Here is a 22,097-nt window from a genome sequence, read left to right on the forward strand (position 1 = left end):
AGTCATCGTTGGTGAAAACCATAGACTGTAAAAAACAACAAAGTTCCTTTCATGACAGTAAAGCTGTTAACAGAAAATTAAAATGTCACTGGGCAAAATATTTGGGCTAAGCCCCGAATGTTCACGTCTGGCTCCGCCCCTGCTGTGAAGGGAGTCTGATCTAGAAACTGACCATCATCGGGCCCTGTGCTGCATCAATACAATGAAAGATCAAGGGACCTATCCTCCTGGTTATTCAAACCACTGCACATATTCCCCTCTGCTACAGTATAACACACACGTTGCACCTACACGCATACATTCAGATGGATTGTTTGTTTATTGTTTTGTCTTACCCATTTAATGTTGTATGTTGTTTGGTTTCAGGATCAGAGGAGATCTTTATAATCTCTCCGCTATGCCTCCAACATCGGAGAGGCAAACACTCAGGGTCGTGCACAGGGGGGTTGCTCAGGTTGCCTGGGCAACTGCCCATATGCCCTTCTCGACTCACGTTGCCCTTCCGAGGTGGAAAAAAATAAATAAAAAAATCGTACAATGGATGCAGAATTTCACGTAGGCCTAGATAAAAAAAAAATCGCAAAGCCTCATTCACTTCCATATTCGGGCACCCGTCCGAAAGTGAAAGTCAGTAGGGGAAGGGCAAACTCTGTTTACGTGGCTGCAGCGCTGCACGCGACCGGCACCTGAGCTGAGCCTGCATGAGCTGCACTAGACGGAGATTGTCGCAGTTGTCGGGTGAGACGACTTAACGTTGTCGGAAAGGTGAGTAAGGTTATAATCGTTAACGAAAACGAACGAAAAAACGAAAACTAGGTGGGGAAAAAACATCGTCGTTAACTGAAATAAAAATAAAAACGAGGCATTACAACAAAAAAAAAAACGATAACTAACCAAAACCGTAATCTGTGTTTGGCAAAACTAACTAAAATAAAATAAAATTATAGATTAAATGTCCTCAGTTTTCGTCTTTGTCAATGTCTTTCATAGAGCAAACATTCAGCCAGGGGGTGGCCAGGGGTGGCCGTGGCCACACTTGGCCTAAGCTTGGCCACCCCGCTCACAACCGCTGTTTCTGAATCCTTTTTTGTTGACAAGAATTGCGTTTATTTAAACGCAGAACCGTCTCTTTAAGACCACAAAAAAACGGGAGACTATTCAGACGCGCACTCCATCTTCACCTCAGCGCCAGGCGCAAATCAAACGCGCGCGGAAATGATACAGGTGCCGAATGAGCTTCAGCAGAACAGCAGTGAACGGCGAACATTATATATAGCTCACATAAATGTTTCTCAACTGGTGGGTTGCAAGACGCGCGCTTTTCAATCACGCGCAAATACGGCGCGCTATATTTTAGGCTACTCACTATAAATAAAGTGCAAAAGAAACTACGAGCATGCAACGTCGTAGTTCTGTCGTCTGTTAAGTCATGAAATATCCAAAAAGGCGATTAAAGTTGCATTAAAACGGTGCATGCATGTATGTAGGCCTATTTGAGATTTATGCGTCACATGTCTCTGGACTAAAATATTCTGCTATGTCAGATCACAGTTAGGCACAAACTGATATGTAATTTTTTAATGCATAAATAAATGTGAGAACTGTGCATTTGTATTAGAAGCAATAATTTATAAAGTACAAACAAAAGTTATCACATTTAAATGCATAAAATAATTAATTTTACATTCTGGCATTTAGGTGCTGTTGACTTCCGCATCAGCAAATGGGAATTCAAAAGAGAACACTTTTTTTTTTCTTTGTATGAGTTTAATTTAGGTATGATAGAACTGTTGCAATTATTTATTTTGACAATATAGAAAGTTTAAAATTTAGTGTTTACTTTTTTGGATAATTTTTGAAACAGAATAATCTTTGAAGTACAGTATGTAGTTATCTGGATGTCTCATCCATGGATATGCAACAACGGAGAACAAGTTATTGGGGGTTTTGTGAACCAGAACAAGCTGACTGAACAAGTTGAAATTTAGCTATAGTGTGAGCCACTTTATTAATATGCCTGCAAGTGAGGAACGCAAATAAAGAAAAGAAAAAAAAAGGTCACATTCACTCATCTTAATTAATTAAGTACAAATGAACTGTATTCAGTTGTGTTGTGTAGGCATAGTTCAGTACTTTATAGTCAGACTTGTTTTTATGTTATAATGAAGATTTCTGTGCCACCCCAGACTGGTTGCTGGCCCCTGCCTGCAGGGAGTGCCCTTTTTTTAGGTCAGAGCAACTGCCCCTCAAAATTCCTGTGCACGTCCCTGCAAACACTTATTTTGATTTGTTGACTAAGATATGTAAGTATATTTGATTTTAACTTTAACTGCAGTGTTTTATTCCATGTTGCCTTTAAAGTTAATATATTTTAAATGTAGGCCTACTAAACTGCAACATCATTACAAATGTGTAATTTCCATATAAATTACATTATTTTACTTTATCATGAAGTGCATTCGACATTAAAGTGGCACTTAAGTGGGTCAAAAAGCACTCTAATAATTCATAAATAAATTTTAATTTAATTGTAAATACAGTATTTTTTAGAAGAAAAAAAAAGTACAGCTGTGTCACTGGGGCAGTACTCTACAAAAGTGAAAAGTTACAAATACTGTGTGTGTGTGTTTAAAGTACTAATATGTACCTTTAAAGTACTAATATGTACCATTTAGGGGTAAGTTAGGTGTACCTTTTCACTTTTGTACCTTAGGGTACAGCCCCAGTGACATAATTAAAGGATAATTAGGAGATGGTGGGAACTGTAGTTTTTGAGGAACTGAACTACATGCCGAACAGGGGTCTTGTTAATCATAGCAGGCAATAGTAAAACAACTGGGAACATTTTGAATTACTTTCAAAAAGCTGAACCTTGGTCAGGGGGACTGAAAGGCTTATAACAAAAATAGAGGAAAAGCAGAAGAAAATTTTGACATTACCTTTCCCTCTGCTTCAAATGTATATGTATACAATCCATTCACATCATGATAAAATAAAAAAAAAAACACACGTAGGCCCAGTTTCACAGACGGGGTTAGCCTAAGCCAGTATTAGATCTCAGTTCAATTAGGATATTTAAATAGCTTTTAAACGTACACTAGAGAAAAACATTACTGGTGTGCATCTTGAGTCAAAACAATGTAACTGACATATTTTTGTCAGTACAAGTTGCTTTCAGTTCAAACAGCTCAAACATGCATTTTAGTCTAGGACTAGCATAAGCCTTGTCTGTGAAACCAGGGGGTACTGTATTATGGCGTCAGTGTCATAAGCAACACAAAAAGTTTACAATTGTCAACCACTAGATGGCGCTTTACTTACACTTTCTCGTTTGGTTTGTTCGGTTTTCATTTGCACACTCATCTCTGAGAACTTTTGAGAACTTATCTAATTCTGCAAGTGCAATCAGTTTTTTTTTTTTTTTTTTTTTTTTTTCCCAATACAAACCTTTGTGTGCAAAAAAACAAAACAACAACAACAAAAAAAAACGTATTGCGCGAGAAATGCCACATTAACTGTATGTCAGTCTGGCGGAGAAAAGAAAACATTTCCATTTGAAAGCATGTGCATTTATTTATAATATGATGTTTATTGCTGATACTATTACAATTACTATTACTAATACAAAAAAGGAGCCATTTATATTTGTAAACCATAACAAGAGGTTTACTCTTAATGTGATTTACTGATAGGCAGCGTGTGAAGAAGAGTAGTGGTTGCGCCTACATTAAACATAAAATGTTATTTTAAGCCATTTATTTATTTTCTTATTTTCAGTGCACTTCAATTGTGCATATGGAGTCTTAAAGGATTTTCTCTTTGTTATTTCGAATAATGTCTAGGTTTTATAAAGTTGTTTTCATTTTTTTTTTTTTTTTTTTTTTTTTACATTTTTCTCTGTCGTGCATTTACCTATATAGTAACAAATTGTTGATGTATAATATATTGCACGTGTAACCTGAAAACCTGAAGAGTGAACTTATCTCGATGCTTTATTGCGTTCTGTTTTATAAAATATATTTTTTAAGAAAATAGGCCTATTTTATTTTACATAAACCAAATTATAATTTGGTAACTCTTTATAATCGCTTTAATAACATTAATAAACAATGCGTAACAGATCTTTATGTTGTTAAAATTACAAATGGCTATTAAACTTTGGTGAATATATTTTATATATTTCATATATTTGTCTCTCTCTCTCTTTTTTTTTAGTTCAGAAAAGAGCACGACACGTAGTAATCGGTAACATTTCCGCTGCAAAACATGCTTAGGCCTAAAGTAATTTTTCTTCCCTTCTTTTTTTCCTCGGAATAATGCTTATGTGTTGTAGTTGTTTAAACGAATAGTGATGAATAAAATCTTTATTTTTGATGAAGTGCTCACGAAAAACAAAAGTGCGTTCGAAAAAAGAATAAAAATCACACGATACAGAAAATATTACTCGAATGTTCTGTCTCCGTCTGTACCTTCACCATTTCTCTTCAACCCTGTCATTAAAACTACGTCACATATTGCATATCAAAGAAGAGCAGAGACACGGACACCATGAGAGTATTCTCAGGAAAAGAAGACAGTCAAATATGATATTATAGCGTTTGATTTGGATTTTCACGCCAGAAACTTAAGTTCAAGTGGTTTAAAATACAAGTATAATCTCATGTCATCTCTGGAGTACATGAAAAAGGATTGTTTTGCGTCTGGGACTCTGTCATCGGCCTCTCTGAAAGGCACTTTAACTAAAATCAACAGCCGGAGACATAAAGCTCGAAAGAAGATCTCACCCCAAAAAAAACAGGAGCCAGAAGCAGAATGTGACTTATGCAGGTAACACGCAATTTCAGTTTTTATTTACAAAGATATACACCATTTGTTTTAACTAGTAATTTAGCTAAACAATTAATAGCATATGTCGCCTATTTAATGTTAATATATGTCGTCAACTTAACTACGATAGTTAATATCTATTAATATGGTTTGGTATGTTGTAAAACGAACACCAAAGCAACCAAATAAATGATTTATCGAATGACATTATGACACATTAACAAATAGGATGCAGAATATATGTATTTCAAGTTGTGGACACTTAAGTTACATTTAAAAAAATCAGAAATGATTAAATAAATGCTGCTAGAGCTTTTCTCAGAGCTAACATTACTTTCTGAGCCTTTATTTGTGATATATGTTTAATCAGTTGATGTTTTGATGATGTTAAGTGGATGTCTGAAGTCAGTTCTCTTCAAGTTCACAGAGGTGTCATGGCAGAGGTATAAGCCTAGTCCATATAACAATGGAGACAGAATTGGAATTAAATAGTTTAACAATTGAGGAACCAACACTGAACTGATTTGAGCTGAATAATGACACTATTGTCTTTTTAGAGCTGCTTTACAGCAGAATTTGAATTTGTTTCATATTTTAAGTTTGCATTATTGATTTTTTTTTTTTTTCTTATTTATTACTTTGAAGCTACTTTGAAACAATATGTATTGTATAAAGTGCAGTATAAATAAAGGTGACTTGACTTGACATGTTGCACTAAGGTTTCACAACCACAAAGTCTTTATGGGTTAGTTCACCCAAAAATGAAAATTCTGTCATTTATTACTCACCTTCATGCCGTTCAACACCTGTAAGACCTTCGTTAATCTTCGGAACACAAATTAAGATATTTTTGTTGAAATCCGATGGCTCCTTGAGGCCTGCATAGGGAGCAATGACATTTCCTCTCTCAAGATCCATTAATGTACTAAAACATATTTAAATCAGTTCATGTGAGTACAGTGGTTCAATATTAATATTATAAAGCGCAGAGAATATTTTTGGTGCGCCAAAAAAACAAAATAACGACTTATATAGTGATTGCCGATTACAAAACACTGCTTCAGGAAGCTTTGGAGCATAATGAATCAGTGTGTCGAATCAGTGTGTCGAATCAGCGGTTCGGAGCGCCAAAGTCACATGATTTCAGCCGGTTGACACGCGATCCAAATCATGATTCGACACAGAAGAATCATAATGCTCCGAAGCTTCCTGAAGCAGTGTTTTGAAATCGACCATCACTAAATAAGTCGTTGCTTTATAATATTAATATTGAACCACTGTACTCACATGAACTGATTTAAATATGTTTTTAGTACCTTTATGGATCTTGAGAGAGGAAATGTCATTGCTGGCTATGCAGGATTTTCGGATTTCAACAAAAATATCTTAATTTGTGTTCTTAATTTGTGGTCTTACAGGTGTGGAACGGCATGAGGGGGATTAATAAATTACATTATTTTCATTTTTGGGTGAACTAACCCTTTAAATACTCACCATATATGACTCTATTTTATGCTCTTTTCACAGGTTGTCTTTACTCAGTTGTGGCAGTCGCAGCCGTACTGTTCGCAGAATACTGATTGCTTGTGTAATATCTTTCCTGGCTCTGCTTTCTGCTGTGACCATGGACTTCAACTCATCTTTGGCTCAATGGCAAGCCACTGAAGCTTCACTTAAAAAGCTAACGTCCTGTAGGACAAACGTCACACTCAGACTCATTATTGAGCTCCAAACATTAAGAAACCTCAGTTCATCCAGAGAGAAAACAGTTCAAAATGTCAAGAATGAAAAGTTCCTGAGCTCTTGGTCTTTGATAATGCTCACAGTTAACCGTTGTTGTACTAGTACTGATACGGACAGTTTGGGTCAGCCATGTGGTGTTGAGTTACCTGCGTTTTGTGAGCATCTTCAATCCAACCTCTCAGAGTTTCTCAATGCTACAGGGAGAGGTGAGTTAATGGATTCTAACGGTACAACAGTTTTTACTCTTGCAATTGAGAATATATTAAACACATGGGGCATCAAAGATGTTGACATTGGTCTCCTCAAGCACAACCCAGACTGGACAGATGTCCTTGCTCTGAAACTGCTCTTAACAGTCCATGAGTTGAACTATCGCTTGATAGCAGGTGAAAAGAAGGAAGATATTCAGGATGAAATATGGCATGCTACAACACTTATGTCAGTCATAAAAGACATGTCTGAAAACCTCCATCACTGCTGGATGGAAAACCCTGATATTGAGCTAAACCTGACTAATATAAGATATTTCATCTACTCTACTGCCACAACTTTCGAAGGATCCACAGAGTTGACATTAGCCTTGGAGAACACTCTGAGATGTTTTCATTCTAGAGCTGGGTGGGCTCTGAAACTGAAATCCAGAGACATCTCGTCCAACATCAGTCTGAAGATCTGCCTGCTTGCCATCGCCTGTCTCATTTACCCCATAGTGCTGCTCTCCTTTAAGCAAATGACAGAATGGATCCAAGACTATGCTCAGAGCCTTAGGGAGAAGACAGAAGACCTGAAGAGAGAAAGGCGTCTCGCAGAAGATCTCCTTCATCAGATGTTGCCCAAAACCGTGGCCAAACAGCTACGCCAAAACAAACACGTAGAGGCTGAGAGTTATGAGAAGGTAAATCGTTATAACATATACTGTATATCCCCATATGATCTGCTAAAACGGAAGAAATCCTCCCTTCGTCCAACATTCCCTTTAACAAATCAAACTCATGTCTAAAAAAGACAAGCATATTCATTAGGGATGTTGGCAAGATGGCAGTGTCAGGAAAGCGCACATGGTCCCATTTTGTTTGTTCTTTTTGTTGTAGTAATTGCCTGTAATTATGGTATTCCATATTCATCAGGAGATAAAACAGCTCATGAGGGAGTGGGGTAAATGACACACGTCTGTATGGGCAAATTTGTGCACCAGAAGCGTGTCCCCTTAGATTTAGAGCACTTAAAGCAAATAGATTTTTCGAAGAACTGGACTTATAGTCACATGTAGCAGGATAAGTATAAATTTCAAAATAGGAACACAGTATGTGTCAAGTATGTGTAAGGTAAATAAACATTACTCATATGAGCATGTTACATTTATTAGTGGCTTATTACATTTAATACTGTAATTGCTACTATTATTATTCCTCATAATTAAGGTTAGTGATCTGAACAAACCAATAATGGCCAAGCACCACTTTTTCAGAAAATGTAATCTAGTTAATCATGCTTTTCTCGATTAGCTATGACATGTAGACATTCATATACTTGGTTGATTTTTTTTTTTTTTTTACTAGGATGCAACTGATATATTTATTGTCTTGCAGGTGACTATTTTCTTCTCTGACATTGTGGGTTTTACTGCTATATCAGCCTCCTGCACTCCACTACAAGTTGTTGAGATGCTAAATAACCTCTACATGTGCTTCGACACACGCATTGACTCCTATGATGTCTACAAGGTAATTCATAATCATATATAATGTATATAAATTACCATACAGAAAATATTCATAGCATGTCTGGCTTATGCTAAGGTTATTCTTACAGTGGTTATAGGAACATGTCTGAGTCCATTTTTACCCCCCAAAATCAAAAGAATTATATTTAAAAAATGAAATATTACTATTTTTAGGAACTTTTTTGTTTGCATTGTGACTCTAAATTTTCATTACCATAATGCTAAATAAATAAATTGGGGAAATGATATATTGCTGAATTTGTAAAGAACACAAAAATATTAAGCATGTTTTCAACATTTATAATAAAAAGAAATGTTTCTGAAGGCTAATGTGACACTGAAGACAGGAGTAATGACTGCTGAAAATTCAGCTTTGCCATCACAGGAATAAATTACATTTTAAAACATATTAAAATAGAAAAAAGTTACTTTAAATTGTAAAAATATCTCGCCATATTACTGTATTTTTGATCAAATAAATGCAGCCTTGGTAAACATAAGAGACTCAGAAAGATTACAAAATTGTACTGACCCAAACGTTTGAATGGTGGTATAGTATGTAGTATACTGTATGTATGTATGATGTATGTATATATATATATATATATATATATATATATATATACACACACATATAAATCATATATATATATATATCAGTGGCGTGCAGTGGTGTTCTGAAATGAGGAGGCACATTTTTTTTTTTTTTTATGAATCAAATGTAAATTCTAAATTCATGTGCATTACTCTTAACGTTGATACATCTTCCTTGAGTAATGAACATTACTTTACGTTACATCAAAAAAGAAAAAAGAAACCAAATACAATTCTATTTTGTAATTTTACATTAACAATTTAATGTTCCCATTTATCAAAACCAAGTCAATCTCATCAAGTTAGTGTTTTAAGCATTTCTACATTAATTCCAAAATAATAACTAAAGGCTGTAACCATTTAAACAATATATTTTATTTGTGTATTGATGTTTTTCTTTTTAATAGTCAACTTAGGTTATTTTGGATAATCAGTTATGCTCCGTAAACACCGTCTGTCACAGACACGAAGATGTATTTTAGATTTCACCAAGCTGATTGCACTAAAAACCCTGCAGTCATCATGTTTTCAGTCCATTTCAAGTCTGATTTTGACGTGACATAAAGCGTATTATGTATATTATTATTACAATTATTATATTATTATTACAATTTAAAATAACTGTTTTCTGTTTGAATATATTTTATAAAGTAATTTATTCCGGTGATCAAAGCTGAATTTTCAGCATCATTACTCCAGTCTTCAGTGTCACATGATCCTTCAGAAATCATTCTAATATGCTGATCTGCTGCTCAAGAAACATTTATTGTGTACAATTGTACAAAATATTTGTGTAATTTTTTTTTTCAGGATTCTTTGATGAATAGAAAGTTCAAAAGAACAGGATTTATTTGAAATATAATCTTTTGTAACATTATAAATGTCTTTACTGTCACTTTACTGTGATTTAATGCATCCTTGCTGAATAAAAGTATTAATTTCTTTAATTTCTTTAAAAAAAATAAAAATAATAAAAATTCTTACTGACCCCAAACTTTTGAACGGTAGTGTATAATGTTACAAAAGCTTTGTATTTCAGATAAATGCTGATCTTTTGAACTTTTTATTAAAGGTGCCCTAGAACCAGTTTTAACAAGATGTAATATAAGTCTAAGGTGTCCCCCTTAACGTGTGTGTGAAGTTTCAGCTCAAAATACCCCATAGATTTTTTTTTATTCATTTTTTTAACTGCCTATCTTGAGCCATAATTATATATGCACCGATTCAGTGTGCGCCCCCTTTAAATCTCGCGCTCCCCGCCCCCGAGCTCTCGACTGCCTTAACCAGCATAAACAAAGTTCACACAGCTAATATAACCCTCAAAATGGATCTTTACAAAGTGTTCGTCATTCATGCTGCATGCATGCATCGATTCCTGTGAGTATAGTATTTATTTGGATGTGTACATTTGATTCTGAATGAGTTTGAGGCTATGCTCCGTGGCTAACGGGCTAAAGCTAACATTACACACTGTTGGAGAGATTTATAAAGAATGAAGTTGTGTTTGTCCATTATACAGACTGCAAGTGTTTAATAATGAAAATAGCGACGGCTCTTGTCTAATACTAATTAGAAATTTTGAATACAATTAGAAATGATGATAATTTTAACCACATTTAACAGTACGTTAGCAACATGCTAACGAAACATTTAGAAAGACAATTTACAAGTATCACTAAAAATATCATGATATCATGGATCATGTCAGTTATTATTGCTCCATCTGCCATTTTTCGCTATTGTCCTTGCTTGCTTACCTAGTCTGATGATTCAGCTGTGCACAGATCCAGACGTTAATACTGGCTGCCCTTGTCTAATGCCTTGAACATGAGCTGGCATATGCAAATATTGGGGCCATACATATTAATGATCCCGACTGTTACGTAACAGTCGGTGTTATGTTGAGATTCACCTGTTCTTCGGAGGTCTTTTAAACAAATGAGATTTACATAAGAAGGAGGAAACAATGGTGATTGAGACTCACTGTATGTCATTTCCATGTACTGAACACTTGTTATTCATAGGTAAATTCAATTTTTCATTCGATGGCACCTTTAAAGGAACTGTTTTCAACATTGATAATAATCATAAATGTTTCTTGAGCAGCAGATCGGCATATTAGAATGATTTCCAAAGGATCATGTGACACTGAAGACTGGAGTAATGATGCTGAAAATTCAGCTTTGATCACAGGAATAAATTACTTTATAAAATATATTCAAACAGAAAACAGTTATTTTAAATTGTAATAATATTTCACAATATTACTGTTTTACTGTATTTTTAATTAAATAAATGCAGCCTTGGTGAGCAGACAAAACTTCTTTTAAAAACATTCAAAGTCTTACAAATTCCAAACTTTTGACTGATATATATATATATATATATATATATCAGTCAAAAGATATGCAAAACATATATGTAATTATAAAGAGGTATTCTTAATGCTCCTTGATTTAATCAAATATATCTAATGTCCATCACAATCATTAGTTAACAAGCTTCTGTGTTTGAATGAAATAGGTGGAGACTATAGGAGATGCATACATGGTGGTCAGTGGACTGCCGGAGAGAAACGGAGACAAACATGCAGATGAGATCGCTAAAATGTCTCTGGATCTGGTGGCTGCGGTCAGACAGGTGACAATACCCCACATGCCAAACAAACGCCTTCAACTCCGAGCCGGCATACACACAGGTGTGTGTATCCTCTATTTGCACAAAAACTGGTGATTACAGATTTATTAATAAATATAGCTGCAAGCAGCAATTAAGGGGTCAAGAGCTGAGTAATGAGGAGCTATCAGCCTTCAACAATGAGTAATTAAAGACATTTTTAGATTAAAAAGAAATTCAATATGGTGGACAGACATTTTGACCAACTATGGCATAATTGTTTGCAGTATGACTCAAGGAATCTGTCAACACTAGTTTTATCAACATTGAGAAAATGAATCAAAATCTATTAGCATTTTTGGACATTTCATTATTTTTTGCAAATTCTATTTTGGTGCTGTCTTAACTTTTTGAGTCCCATCAGCACATGGTAACAGATAAAGGCCGGAACACACCAAGCCGACGGTCGGCAGTTGGGCAGTTTTTCTTCGTCGGCCGACTAAGTTTTCTCAGTGTGTTCCGCACCGTCGGCTGAAGTTGGTCCTTGTCTGCTTTTTTTGGCCGATTCGACATTTTGAATTGGCGTCGGAGCTTGTCGGAGCTCGTCGGTCCGTCGGGCCATCTGATCATTCTGATTGGCTGTTCAGCTACTGCCACCTTCTGGTTCGGAAAGGCATTTCATCTCAACGCAGGCGCAGAACGGATATGCTACTTGGCCGTCGGCTGTCTAGCGTTGGTTTGGTGTGTCAGGCCAACTTTGGACAGATGCTGCTGACGTGAGCCAACCCCACAGTCTGCTTTCGTCGCCACTAGTTCATCGGCGTTGGCTTGGTGTGTTCCGGCCTTAACACATACTGAGTTTCGTGATGTTTGTCAAATACAACACTTTATGACAAAATTCAAAATGCCTACACCTACACATTAGGTATCATTTGACTCGGTATGCTGCACTGAATCAAAAGAGACCAGTTTTATGATTTTTGGGTAAACCGTTCAAAGGTTATAGGCATAAAAGCCATATTTCATATCTCCTGACCAGTAGGTGGTGCTGTGCCAAAATGCTGCACATAGCCTCAAATCATGCTTTTGATGATACGTACCAAGAGTCATCTCAATATGCTAAAGCATTGCGGAGATATAGCCTCGCATTCATTTTTACATGCTCTCCGTCTAATTCGTACACTCGTTATTCAAGAACAGTGTGGTTTATTAAAAAGCTCTGAAATATTTTTGCCAGCACGGTCTGAAGATGATGTGAGCCAGTTTTGGTGAAAATCGGACGAACCATCTAGGATGAGTTTGAAAAAAAAAGTATGTTTTTCGAAAATTCAAAATGGTGGAAATGTTCTTATTATGGAAAATGATGAATTGAATTGAATCAAATTGAATCGAATCATTTTGAACCAAGGCATTTTGTTTCTAGCCCTTATGATTCAAAAGTTATTAGCATAAACATGAGTGCAATTTTGGACAGTTGGTAGCACTAGAGGGATTGAGTTACAGACTCCAAAATTGTTGTGGTGTTCAGACAAAAATTGTTGTATGTTCAGACAATCTGTTTGCCAAATTTCATTATTTTCTGCAAAAGGTTCCATGGACTGCCATAGACTCAAGAGCGGAAGTATTGTTACTGTTAGGCCTGTCAACAAATCGACCATTTTTACTATTGTAATAAACATTCCTGATCTTTTTTGTCAATGATTCATCAGCTACAGTTTCAGTGCAGCCTTCCTAAACTCTTTCTAAAATCAATATTTGATCAATGCCGGTTAGCATTAATGTAATAAAGATTATGACAGTAATAGCATAACAATAGATTTTATGTTATAGTAATTCACAGTGTTGTCTTTCATGTCTCTCATACCTCTTAAGGCCCTTGTGTAGCTGGCATTGTTGGTTACAAGATGCCCCGGTACTGCTTATTTGGAGACACAGTCAACACGGCCTCTCGAATGGAATCTACAAGTCTACGTATGTTCATCTATGTAGTTAACATGTGCAGCCTTTTTATCTTTTGCTGACCTTTTTTTTTTTTTATTTTAGCACCACTGGTTCTTCTGTATTCAGAGGATTCATGAATATTTTCACCATACATCACATCTACATCACCATAGAGACCTCATAATATTCCTCCATTGAGCTCATAACAGCCTCCATTTCAACCATGACATTAGCATGTGGCTTAGCTAACAACATAGTGTCTCTGAGTTTCACCTCAGCACCAATATAGCTTTGGTTCTTTGGTCGTTTTGCATGACGGGATCATTAAAGGATTAGTTCACTTCAGAATGAAAATTTCCTGATAATTTACTCAACCCCATGTCATCCAAGATGTTTATGTCTTTCTTTTTTTTCAGTCAAAAAGAAACTAAGGTTTTTGAGGAAAACATTCCAGGATTTTTTTCCATATAGTGTACTTCATTAGGGTTCAAAGGGTTAAAGGTCCAAATTGCAGTTTCAATGCAGCTTCAAAGGGCTCTACACAATCACAGACGGGGAATAAAGGTCTTATCTAGTTAAACAATAGGCCATTTTCTAAAATAAAAAATTAAAATTATATACTTTTTAACCACAGATGCTCGTCTTGCACTAATTTTTTACCTTAATTTCTTTTTGACTTATGAAAGACATAAACATGAAATGGATGAAATGGGGGTGAGTACATTTTCAGAACATTTTAATTCTGAAGTGAACTAATCATTTAATGTTTCTTTTATCTGGTCTTCAGCGCAGAAAGTTCATGCAAGCTCTGCTACATACCTGGCACTCATGAAGGACAATGCGTATGAACTGCAGTTACGGGGCGAGATTGAAGTAAAGGTGAGAATCCATTTTGTAGAAGTACTTTGCTTAAAATCAGTTTTGGTTAAGCTGTTGAAACCACAATTATCTGTTTTTCTTCGTAATATTTAATCAAAATGCAATGATGTTAAAATAACATTAACAATATGACATAAATGTGTTTGATGTGGTTTTCAGGGAAAAGGAAAAATGAACACCTATTGGCTGATTGGTCACAAAAACTACAGTGTTCAGAATGACAGTTTGGTGTGTCACTGGAACCCCAATATCTCAAGAAAGAAAAAGGCCCCTGTGGGGAGCAACGTGTCCATAGAGAATGTAAGTGTTCTACTTGTACTACTACTTGTTCATGGAACATGCACCACCGTTCAAAAGTTTGGGGTCAGTGAGACTTTTTTCAAAGAAATTAATACTTTTATTCAGCAAGGATGTATTAAACTGATCAAAACTGACAGTAAAGACTAACTATAGTATCCTTTTTAAAAAATATCATTGGTTTCCACAAAAGCAGCATCACAATATTCAATTGTGATGATAAGCATTAAATCAGCATATTAGAATGATTTCTGAAAGATCGTGTGACACTGAAGACTGAAGTAATGATGCTGAAAATTCAGCTTTGCTATTGCAGGAATAAATTACATTTTAAAATAAAATAAAATAGAAAACCATTATTTTAAAATGGAATAATATTACTCTTTTTACTGTATTTTCATCAAATAAATAAAGCCTTGGTGAGCATAAGAGACTTCTTTAACAAAACAAACAAACAAACAAAACCTTACAAACTCTGGACTTTTAAATATTAATAGACAGTATAAAGCATATGCACAATTTTTTGAGATAATCTTTCAAAGATTAACAAAACAGTCAAGGGTGAATTTACTAATCATTTGCACCACTTTACCATTTGCTGATTCAGCACCAAAAAAACAAAAACAAACAAACAAGCAAAAAACATCAGCAGTCCATCTTATTCGGATACTGATATAGTGCTGGCCAAAATACAGATTTAAAGAGATTTTTGTCAAAGGATGATCAAAAAATGGAGAACGTCTCGGTTACGTATGTAACCCTCATTCCCTGAAGGAGGGAACAGAGACGTCACTTCAGTGACTGACAAATTGGGATCTCACCTGATAGCCCAATCACCTCCAAGTGTAAACTGAATGAGCCAATGCACATTGCCGTGCGGGATTTGCATCTCGCGCTCCACCCAGCAGCACGGGTATAAATGCGGAAGTAGATACAATGCATATTCAGGTTTTCGCTGAGGAGCCGAGCCGGTGACCTGGCCACTCAGCGGTTGGTCCAGCAATTGTGGCAACGGGACGTGACACCTCCATTCCCTCCTTCAAGGAATGAGGGCTACATACGTAACAGAGATGTTCCCTTTCAGTCAGTCACATTTGACGTCACGTCAGTGACTGACGAATTGGGATCCCTATGAAAGTGCCACTATTGCTGCCCCTTCCAGCGCCCCTAGTAAGCCACCTGATTCCCCCACACCTACTGGGGCGGAAGGTAGGACAGTGCTACCGTGGAGAGAGTCGGTTCCTGTTGTTCCGCTTGACCTATACAGTAAGACTATTGGATAGCACTGGAAAGTGTGCTCTTTCAAGGTAAAAAAGGGATGCCACTGAATCCACATCCTGCCTTCAGGGAGGTATCATGTGGAGATTACACATATGAACTGGGCATTTAGGGCAGTGCAACATATGGAATGTCTCTGAGGTGGCTCCAGCCTGTAGTGGTCAGTGTAAATGAGTACACTCCCTTTGAAAAGTAACATTTTAAACAATATCTTAATGAACACAAAAACAATTTCCAAAATGTTAACAAGACTAAGGCCCAATCCCAATTCTATTTTATACCCCTTCCCCTTTCCCCTACCCCTACCCCTACCCCTTCCCCGTGCCCCTTGAAACAGAGTGTCAAGGGGTAGGGCTGTAAATATTCCCCTAAGAAATGGGACACCACTACTAGACCGTTACACGTCATCATAAGTCGTCGCTAGCTCCTACGTCATAGATGCGCCGATGTTTATCACACACTTCTAAGATGCCATCGATAGCTGTAGTGATCTCTGTTGCTTGGGCGACAGCTACATACAATACTGATGAATAAGCACGCAAACTGAATGCACTTTTTGTTTATATCATGTAACGTACACGTATTTATGGACGTAACCACAACAAAACAATACATTAATCAGGCATGCGTCAAAAAGACAAGTTAGCTGCCACCGGATTTGAATTTATGTTGTCAAATCAACGCCGGTTTCAATAAAATATAAAAAAATATGTTGTGGAACTATCATAAAGTAAAAAACATTAGCGAACTTTTTTCATAGCGATTTTAACAAATCTTTTTTCGGAGAACATAACCGTATACATGAACACAAGATTAAAGGCAACATAAAACAAGTGATTATTTATTACTAAAATACTGTTTACCGTAAAAAAATACTTACATTTATGGGTCTCTCTGCTCGCTCAGTCGGCCATGTTGGAAATGTATCATACCCCTTCGTCTGAAGTGTGGTCCTGAAAAATCTTTGTTTAAAGGGCTACCTGGCCCTTCCCCCTACCCCTTCCCCTCCAACCAAATGAGAATTGGGACACCCCTACCCCTTCACGTGAACGCGCGAAACAAAGGGGAAGGGGTAAGGGGTAGAATTGGGATAGGGCCTAAGTTTAATATAACATCTGTTTAACTTATAACATGAAAGTAAGGTTAATAATATAACTTAGATTACACATTTTTCAGTTTTACTTAAATTAGGGTGACGCAAAAATGAGCACACCCCACAACAAAAAACTACTACATCTTGTGCTTTGTATGGCCTCCATGATTTTTAATGACAGTGGCAGAACAAAGATTTCTCCACCCAGCCCTCTTCCGGAGAAGCGTCTCCGGGTCGCCTGTCTCAGGGGTGGTGTTTTGCCGACCACTGAGATGGGTGGTGATGTCCTCCTGCGGGGGACATGCCATAAGGTTGAGCTGGCCACGAAGAATTCTTTTTTTTGCCGCAAGGGATGGATTCCCTTGGCGACGAGCAGACTAAGGAACAGCCCACAACGCTTTGGTAGCATGTTGGGGCACGTTCTTTACATCCTCAGCCTGCTTTTTGGACTGCAGAGAACCACTGGACACACTGAAAAGGCCACCTTGTGAGATGGGAACATCGAGAAAGTGGACTTTGACGACATCCCGCACCTCTGCAAGGTTTAGTCAGGGGGTGCTTCTGGACCACCAAGGTGGATATCGCCTGGTCGAGGGCCTGCACTGTGACTTTCATCACAGTCAGTCACTGTGCATCATCCCCAGTTTAGAATTACACTCGTGCTTTTGCCCGATACACTTGCAGGTGGCCATCGCATGCAGGGCAGAGGCCGCCTGCCCAGCAGTACTGTAAGACTTAGCAGCCGGAGATGCAGTTTTCTTACCGGTGCTGGGCGGGTTTTGCGGATGACACCACTAGGTGGCAGTACTTTGCGGGGAAAGTGAGAGAGAAAAAACTTAAAGCAAATTTTGGCATATTTGGCATTCCATACTGACACAAATTTGCCTCCCTGCTGCCTTAGTTCTTTGTGTGCCTCTGGGAAGAAAGGCACAGGGGCAGGGCAAGGCAATTTACATGTCACACTGCACCCCCCAGAAACCAATCATCCAGCCATGATCACTCAGAGCGGGTCAGCAACCCAGCATGCAGCAGCCCAGGCAAGCATGGCTGCAACTCTGAATCCAATTCAGTATGAGCAGACACCACTGAAGCAGGAAACTCAACGTCTTCGTCATCTCTAGAGCATAACAGCCCTCTCTCCAATGCAGCGATTGACATCTGATCCTCTGCTGGAGCCCCAAATGAAATGCTAGGTCCCCCATGAGAAGGACCAGTAATCACATCCGGAAACATCACAGCTTGCAATGCGCTAGAGGAGTGGGGGGCCCACAGAGATGTACTCGGTGGGGGAATCCCTCACTGTAATCCTCACGTCACCTTGGCTATTCCCCAAAATAGCCCTCCCCCGGAAGTAGCAACTAGATCGGGGTATAGGTGAGGGGACTCCACCTCATTTGAGGTACTCATGTCTCGACTGAGCACCCATCTAGAGCGCCAAATGACACGCAGGGTTGCCATGAGAACTTGCGATGTCAGCCGATAGCTCGATGGCAAACAACACGCTGAGAAGCACGAGCACTTACGAGAAAAGCTAAATGCGACCAGCGTGCTAACATGGTCATGCTCTTATGCAAGAACATGAGCTACCCACGAACGCAGTCTCAGCATGCTTATGCCCAGCATGTGAGACAGTGATTGTGGCTGTCAATGAATATAGGAAACAACTGCATATGGTGAAATGACATCTTTAGATGCACCTGTGCTGCTCTTTTAGGGAAATAATGCTCTTTTCAAGTGCTAAGGCGCAAAGGGGAAGGTTGCAGCATGCCAGACAGACTGTATCTGTAATCTGCAATGTTCAAAGGCTCTCTTGTGAAGTTGTAGTTAAGCAGGAAATGCAGGGAGCGACCACTAACACACTAACACTGAAGAGCTTCCACACACTCGTAGTTACAGGAAGATAGTCTTTAGAGCACAAATGCTCGGCTCCGAAGCAAAAAGCTGAATAGTGACTTTTCTAATATTATTATTATATTCTAATACTTTTCTTTCCTGATCATAGCCCTTCTTTTTCCAGTGATATTCCTCTGACCTTTTCTCTTTTGTAGAGCCTGGTCTCATTAGAAAAACTTACCTGTGGGAACGTGGGAGTCGCAAAATATGTACCAATACGTACATATCACTGCAGTTTCAATGTGAAATGCCCACTGAGTGGCGCTAAAAGCATGTTCATTTTTCTCCAGAACAGATAAACATGAATATGGTTTGTTTTTATGACATTGGTTTTATACCTATCACCGCAGTTCTGATTTGAAATTTGTCCAGTGAGTGGCGCTAAAAGTGTAATGCTCCATTAAGTTTTAAATTAACGTACCACCAACACTAACACCTAAACCTACCCGATAGTGTTAACAAAAGTAAATGTGACATAAAAAGCATCCATAATCATGCCGTTTTAGCTTGTTTTGATCTCTTTCTTTGAGCTCTTTTACTGAGACTCGTTTTTCACCAGATTTCTACCCAAGGCTTTCCTCGTCCTAAGTACAACTCTGTACCAGCTAAGCTACCGAGCACGCTTGTTATGTCAGAAAAGCGAAACATATGGAGCTGGTTAATGCAAAGTTCAACATATATTTGTTTACAAATCATGCGTTTTGGTAAAATGTGTTTTGAAGTCATAACATAATATTGTGCAAGGAGACACGATCTTTGTTAATCCATAATCTGACCCTGTAATCATAACTGTGTATGAAAACCATAAAAGTGCTTGCTGTTTTACTGCCTCTAGTGTTCATTTCTGTTGGAAACTGCAGTGATATGTACGTATTGGTACGTATTTTTGCGACTCATGAAAACGTTCCCACAGGTACATCTTTCCATGAGACCAGGTTGCTTTTGTAATGTCTCTCAGCCATCTCTCTTTCTACAGTCTTTCTTCAAATCTCCGTCTTGCTCACTCTCTCTCCTCCCCCATCATGAGGGATCCACTTTCAATAGCGTTTCTTAAAGGGGTGGTTCATTGCGATTTCACTTTTTTAACTTTAGTTAGTGTGTACTGTTGCTGCTTGAGCATAATCAGTATCTGCAAAGTTACGACGCTCAAAGTTCAAAGCAAAGAGAGATATTATCTTTTAAAGAATTCTCGGTTTAAGGACTACAACAAACGGCTGGTAGAGACTACAACAAGCTTTTTCCCGGATTGGTGACATCACTGACCCTAACATTTACGTAAACCCTGCCCCCGAGAACATGCAACAAAGGGGTGATGTCATGTTATTGCATTACTGTAAGTAACACAAATGCAAAAGCATGTCATAAAAGCAAGATTACAACATAAGTTATAACCATAATTAAACTAAACTTTACCTGTTCTATCTTCATGCAGCATATATTCTCTGGCTCTGTAGGATCTTACAACAGTTCCCACATGAGCGATTTATAGATTATCACGACAGAATATGCTAACCAATGACTTTAAGATAGTTAACTTCACATCAGCTACATAAATTCATAAACTAACCGTTCAGAAATGTCCTGTTGCATTCTACATGTTGTCATTTCTTCTTGAGTCTCTCCATCATTGTCCAACTCCGGTTTGAACATAAAGAGCTGTACAGTTTCTGACATTTTCAGTGAGGTAACATTAATCGGAGCTGCTAAATGCTAACACAAGCTCCTGAAACTCTGCCCCCTTTTGAGAGCAGCAGCTCATTTGCATTTAAAGGGACACACAAAAACAGAGCGTTTTGCTCACCCTCAAAAAGTGACAAATGTAACATGCTATAAAAAATTATCTGTGAGTATTTTGAGCTGAAACTTCACATACACACTCTGGGGACACCAGAGACTTATTTTACATCTTGTAAAAGTGGCATTATACCACCCCTTTAAAAATCACTTATGGCACCTTTAATTTATGTACTGAAAATTTTGTTTACTGAAAATTTTGTTTACTGTGTAAACACTGAAAAGTGTTTACACAGCGTATAGATGATGACTGAAATAAACAACACTATGAGCTTGTGCAATTCTTAGTAAATTCCTCCTGAACACTCTGTCCTAACTAGGCATGACATGATGTAAATGTAGGTTTTTGTCCATACCCACCGCTACTGTGCAAAAACTGATAGAATATTTTGTTGATCACTTGGTTTTAATTTCTGGTGTAGGCACTCACTGATCCAAAATTGCCCTTCACATAACATCAATAATATTTGTTCTGATAATGTTCCATAGCAGCTTCACATTCAGTTGGGATAAATAGCTTTTCACTAGATACTGTCACGTCATGCCTGGTTAGGACATAATGCAACTCTTCAACTTCCATCATGCACTTACATATCACTGTACATTATTGGAGAAGCTGTGCAAGAAAATACATTTCTGTTAGACTGAGAATACATTACTACAACATCTGCACCACATTTTTGCAGTCCAGCATCACTGTCCAGAGTATAGGTGACAGTATCACACCAGTCTCTCAACCTGAAGTCCTGCCCAAACTGGAGGGGTCAGAGGTCACACTGTGCGTTTCTGCACAGGTGGAGAACTGCGCCACCAGCTTTGGCACATTAGGCTCGATGGTGGGGGCACTGGAGAGGGAACAGGAGACAGAGGATCATCCACCCGAGCGACACAACGATAAAAGTTCTCTGCTTCCTGGTGCAGTGTCTCACAGCTGATCTACAATGTCCAGATTAACAAAGTAATGCACCCAGGATGTTTTTAGTGTCTTGTATGAAAGTGATGTATTAAAACATATATATATATATATATATATATATATATATATATATATATATATATATATATATATATATATATATATATATATATATATATATATAGGATAAGATCAAGCTGTTTTTTTTTTAAATACTTTAGCCCTTTATTTGTGAAGTGAGGATAGTTACCAAGTATGTTCACAGTTATAGGCCTACCTGTTTTTTCTCTCAATGTTTCTGTTATATGTCATGTTTTTCCACTTTCATGTTTTCATATGCCTAGTGTATTAGATTTTTTTCTGTCTCCTTTCTTTATTTGTAAACTTTTTTATTGTTATCCTAGTCCTAGTTTTTATTCCATAAAGTGTTCTCCCCATGTGGTTTTCTTTATCACATTTTATAGGTATTTTTTGATGACAGTACATATAAAATGAGTTGCATA

At 37.5% G+C, this 22,097-nt stretch overlaps 1 protein-coding gene across 3 annotated transcripts; it reads left to right on the forward strand.

Moving 5' to 3' along the window:
• Nucleotides 1-634: 634 nt before the first annotated feature.
• Nucleotides 635-21,725, forward strand: LOC125280647 (receptor-type guanylate cyclase Gyc76C). Of its 3 annotated transcripts, none has more exons than XM_048211350.1 (8): nt 635-765; nt 6,355-7,465; nt 8,160-8,294; nt 11,411-11,585; nt 13,376-13,474; nt 14,232-14,323; nt 14,483-14,623; nt 21,365-21,725. In XM_048211350.1, the coding sequence occupies exons 2-8, from the start codon at nt 6,452-6,454 to the stop codon at nt 21,611-21,613; spliced, it is 1,905 nt and encodes a 634-aa protein (XP_048067307.1). In that variant the 5' UTR covers nt 635-765; nt 6,355-6,451; the 3' UTR covers nt 21,614-21,725. The 3 variants fall into 3 exon arrangements, with proteins under 3 accessions (XP_048067307.1, XP_048067305.1, XP_048067306.1); XM_048211348.1 differs by lacking the exon at nt 635-765 and adding an exon at nt 4,244-4,827; XM_048211349.1 differs by lacking the exon at nt 635-765 and adding an exon at nt 4,244-4,827 and having other exon boundaries at nt 21,473-21,725.
• Nucleotides 21,726-22,097: the final 372 nt, after the last annotated feature.

Source organism: Megalobrama amblycephala, linkage group LG12 (genome assembly GCF_018812025.1).
Source record: "Megalobrama amblycephala isolate DHTTF-2021 linkage group LG12, ASM1881202v1, whole genome shotgun sequence".
NCBI lineage: Eukaryota > Metazoa > Chordata > Actinopteri > Cypriniformes > Xenocyprididae > Megalobrama > Megalobrama amblycephala.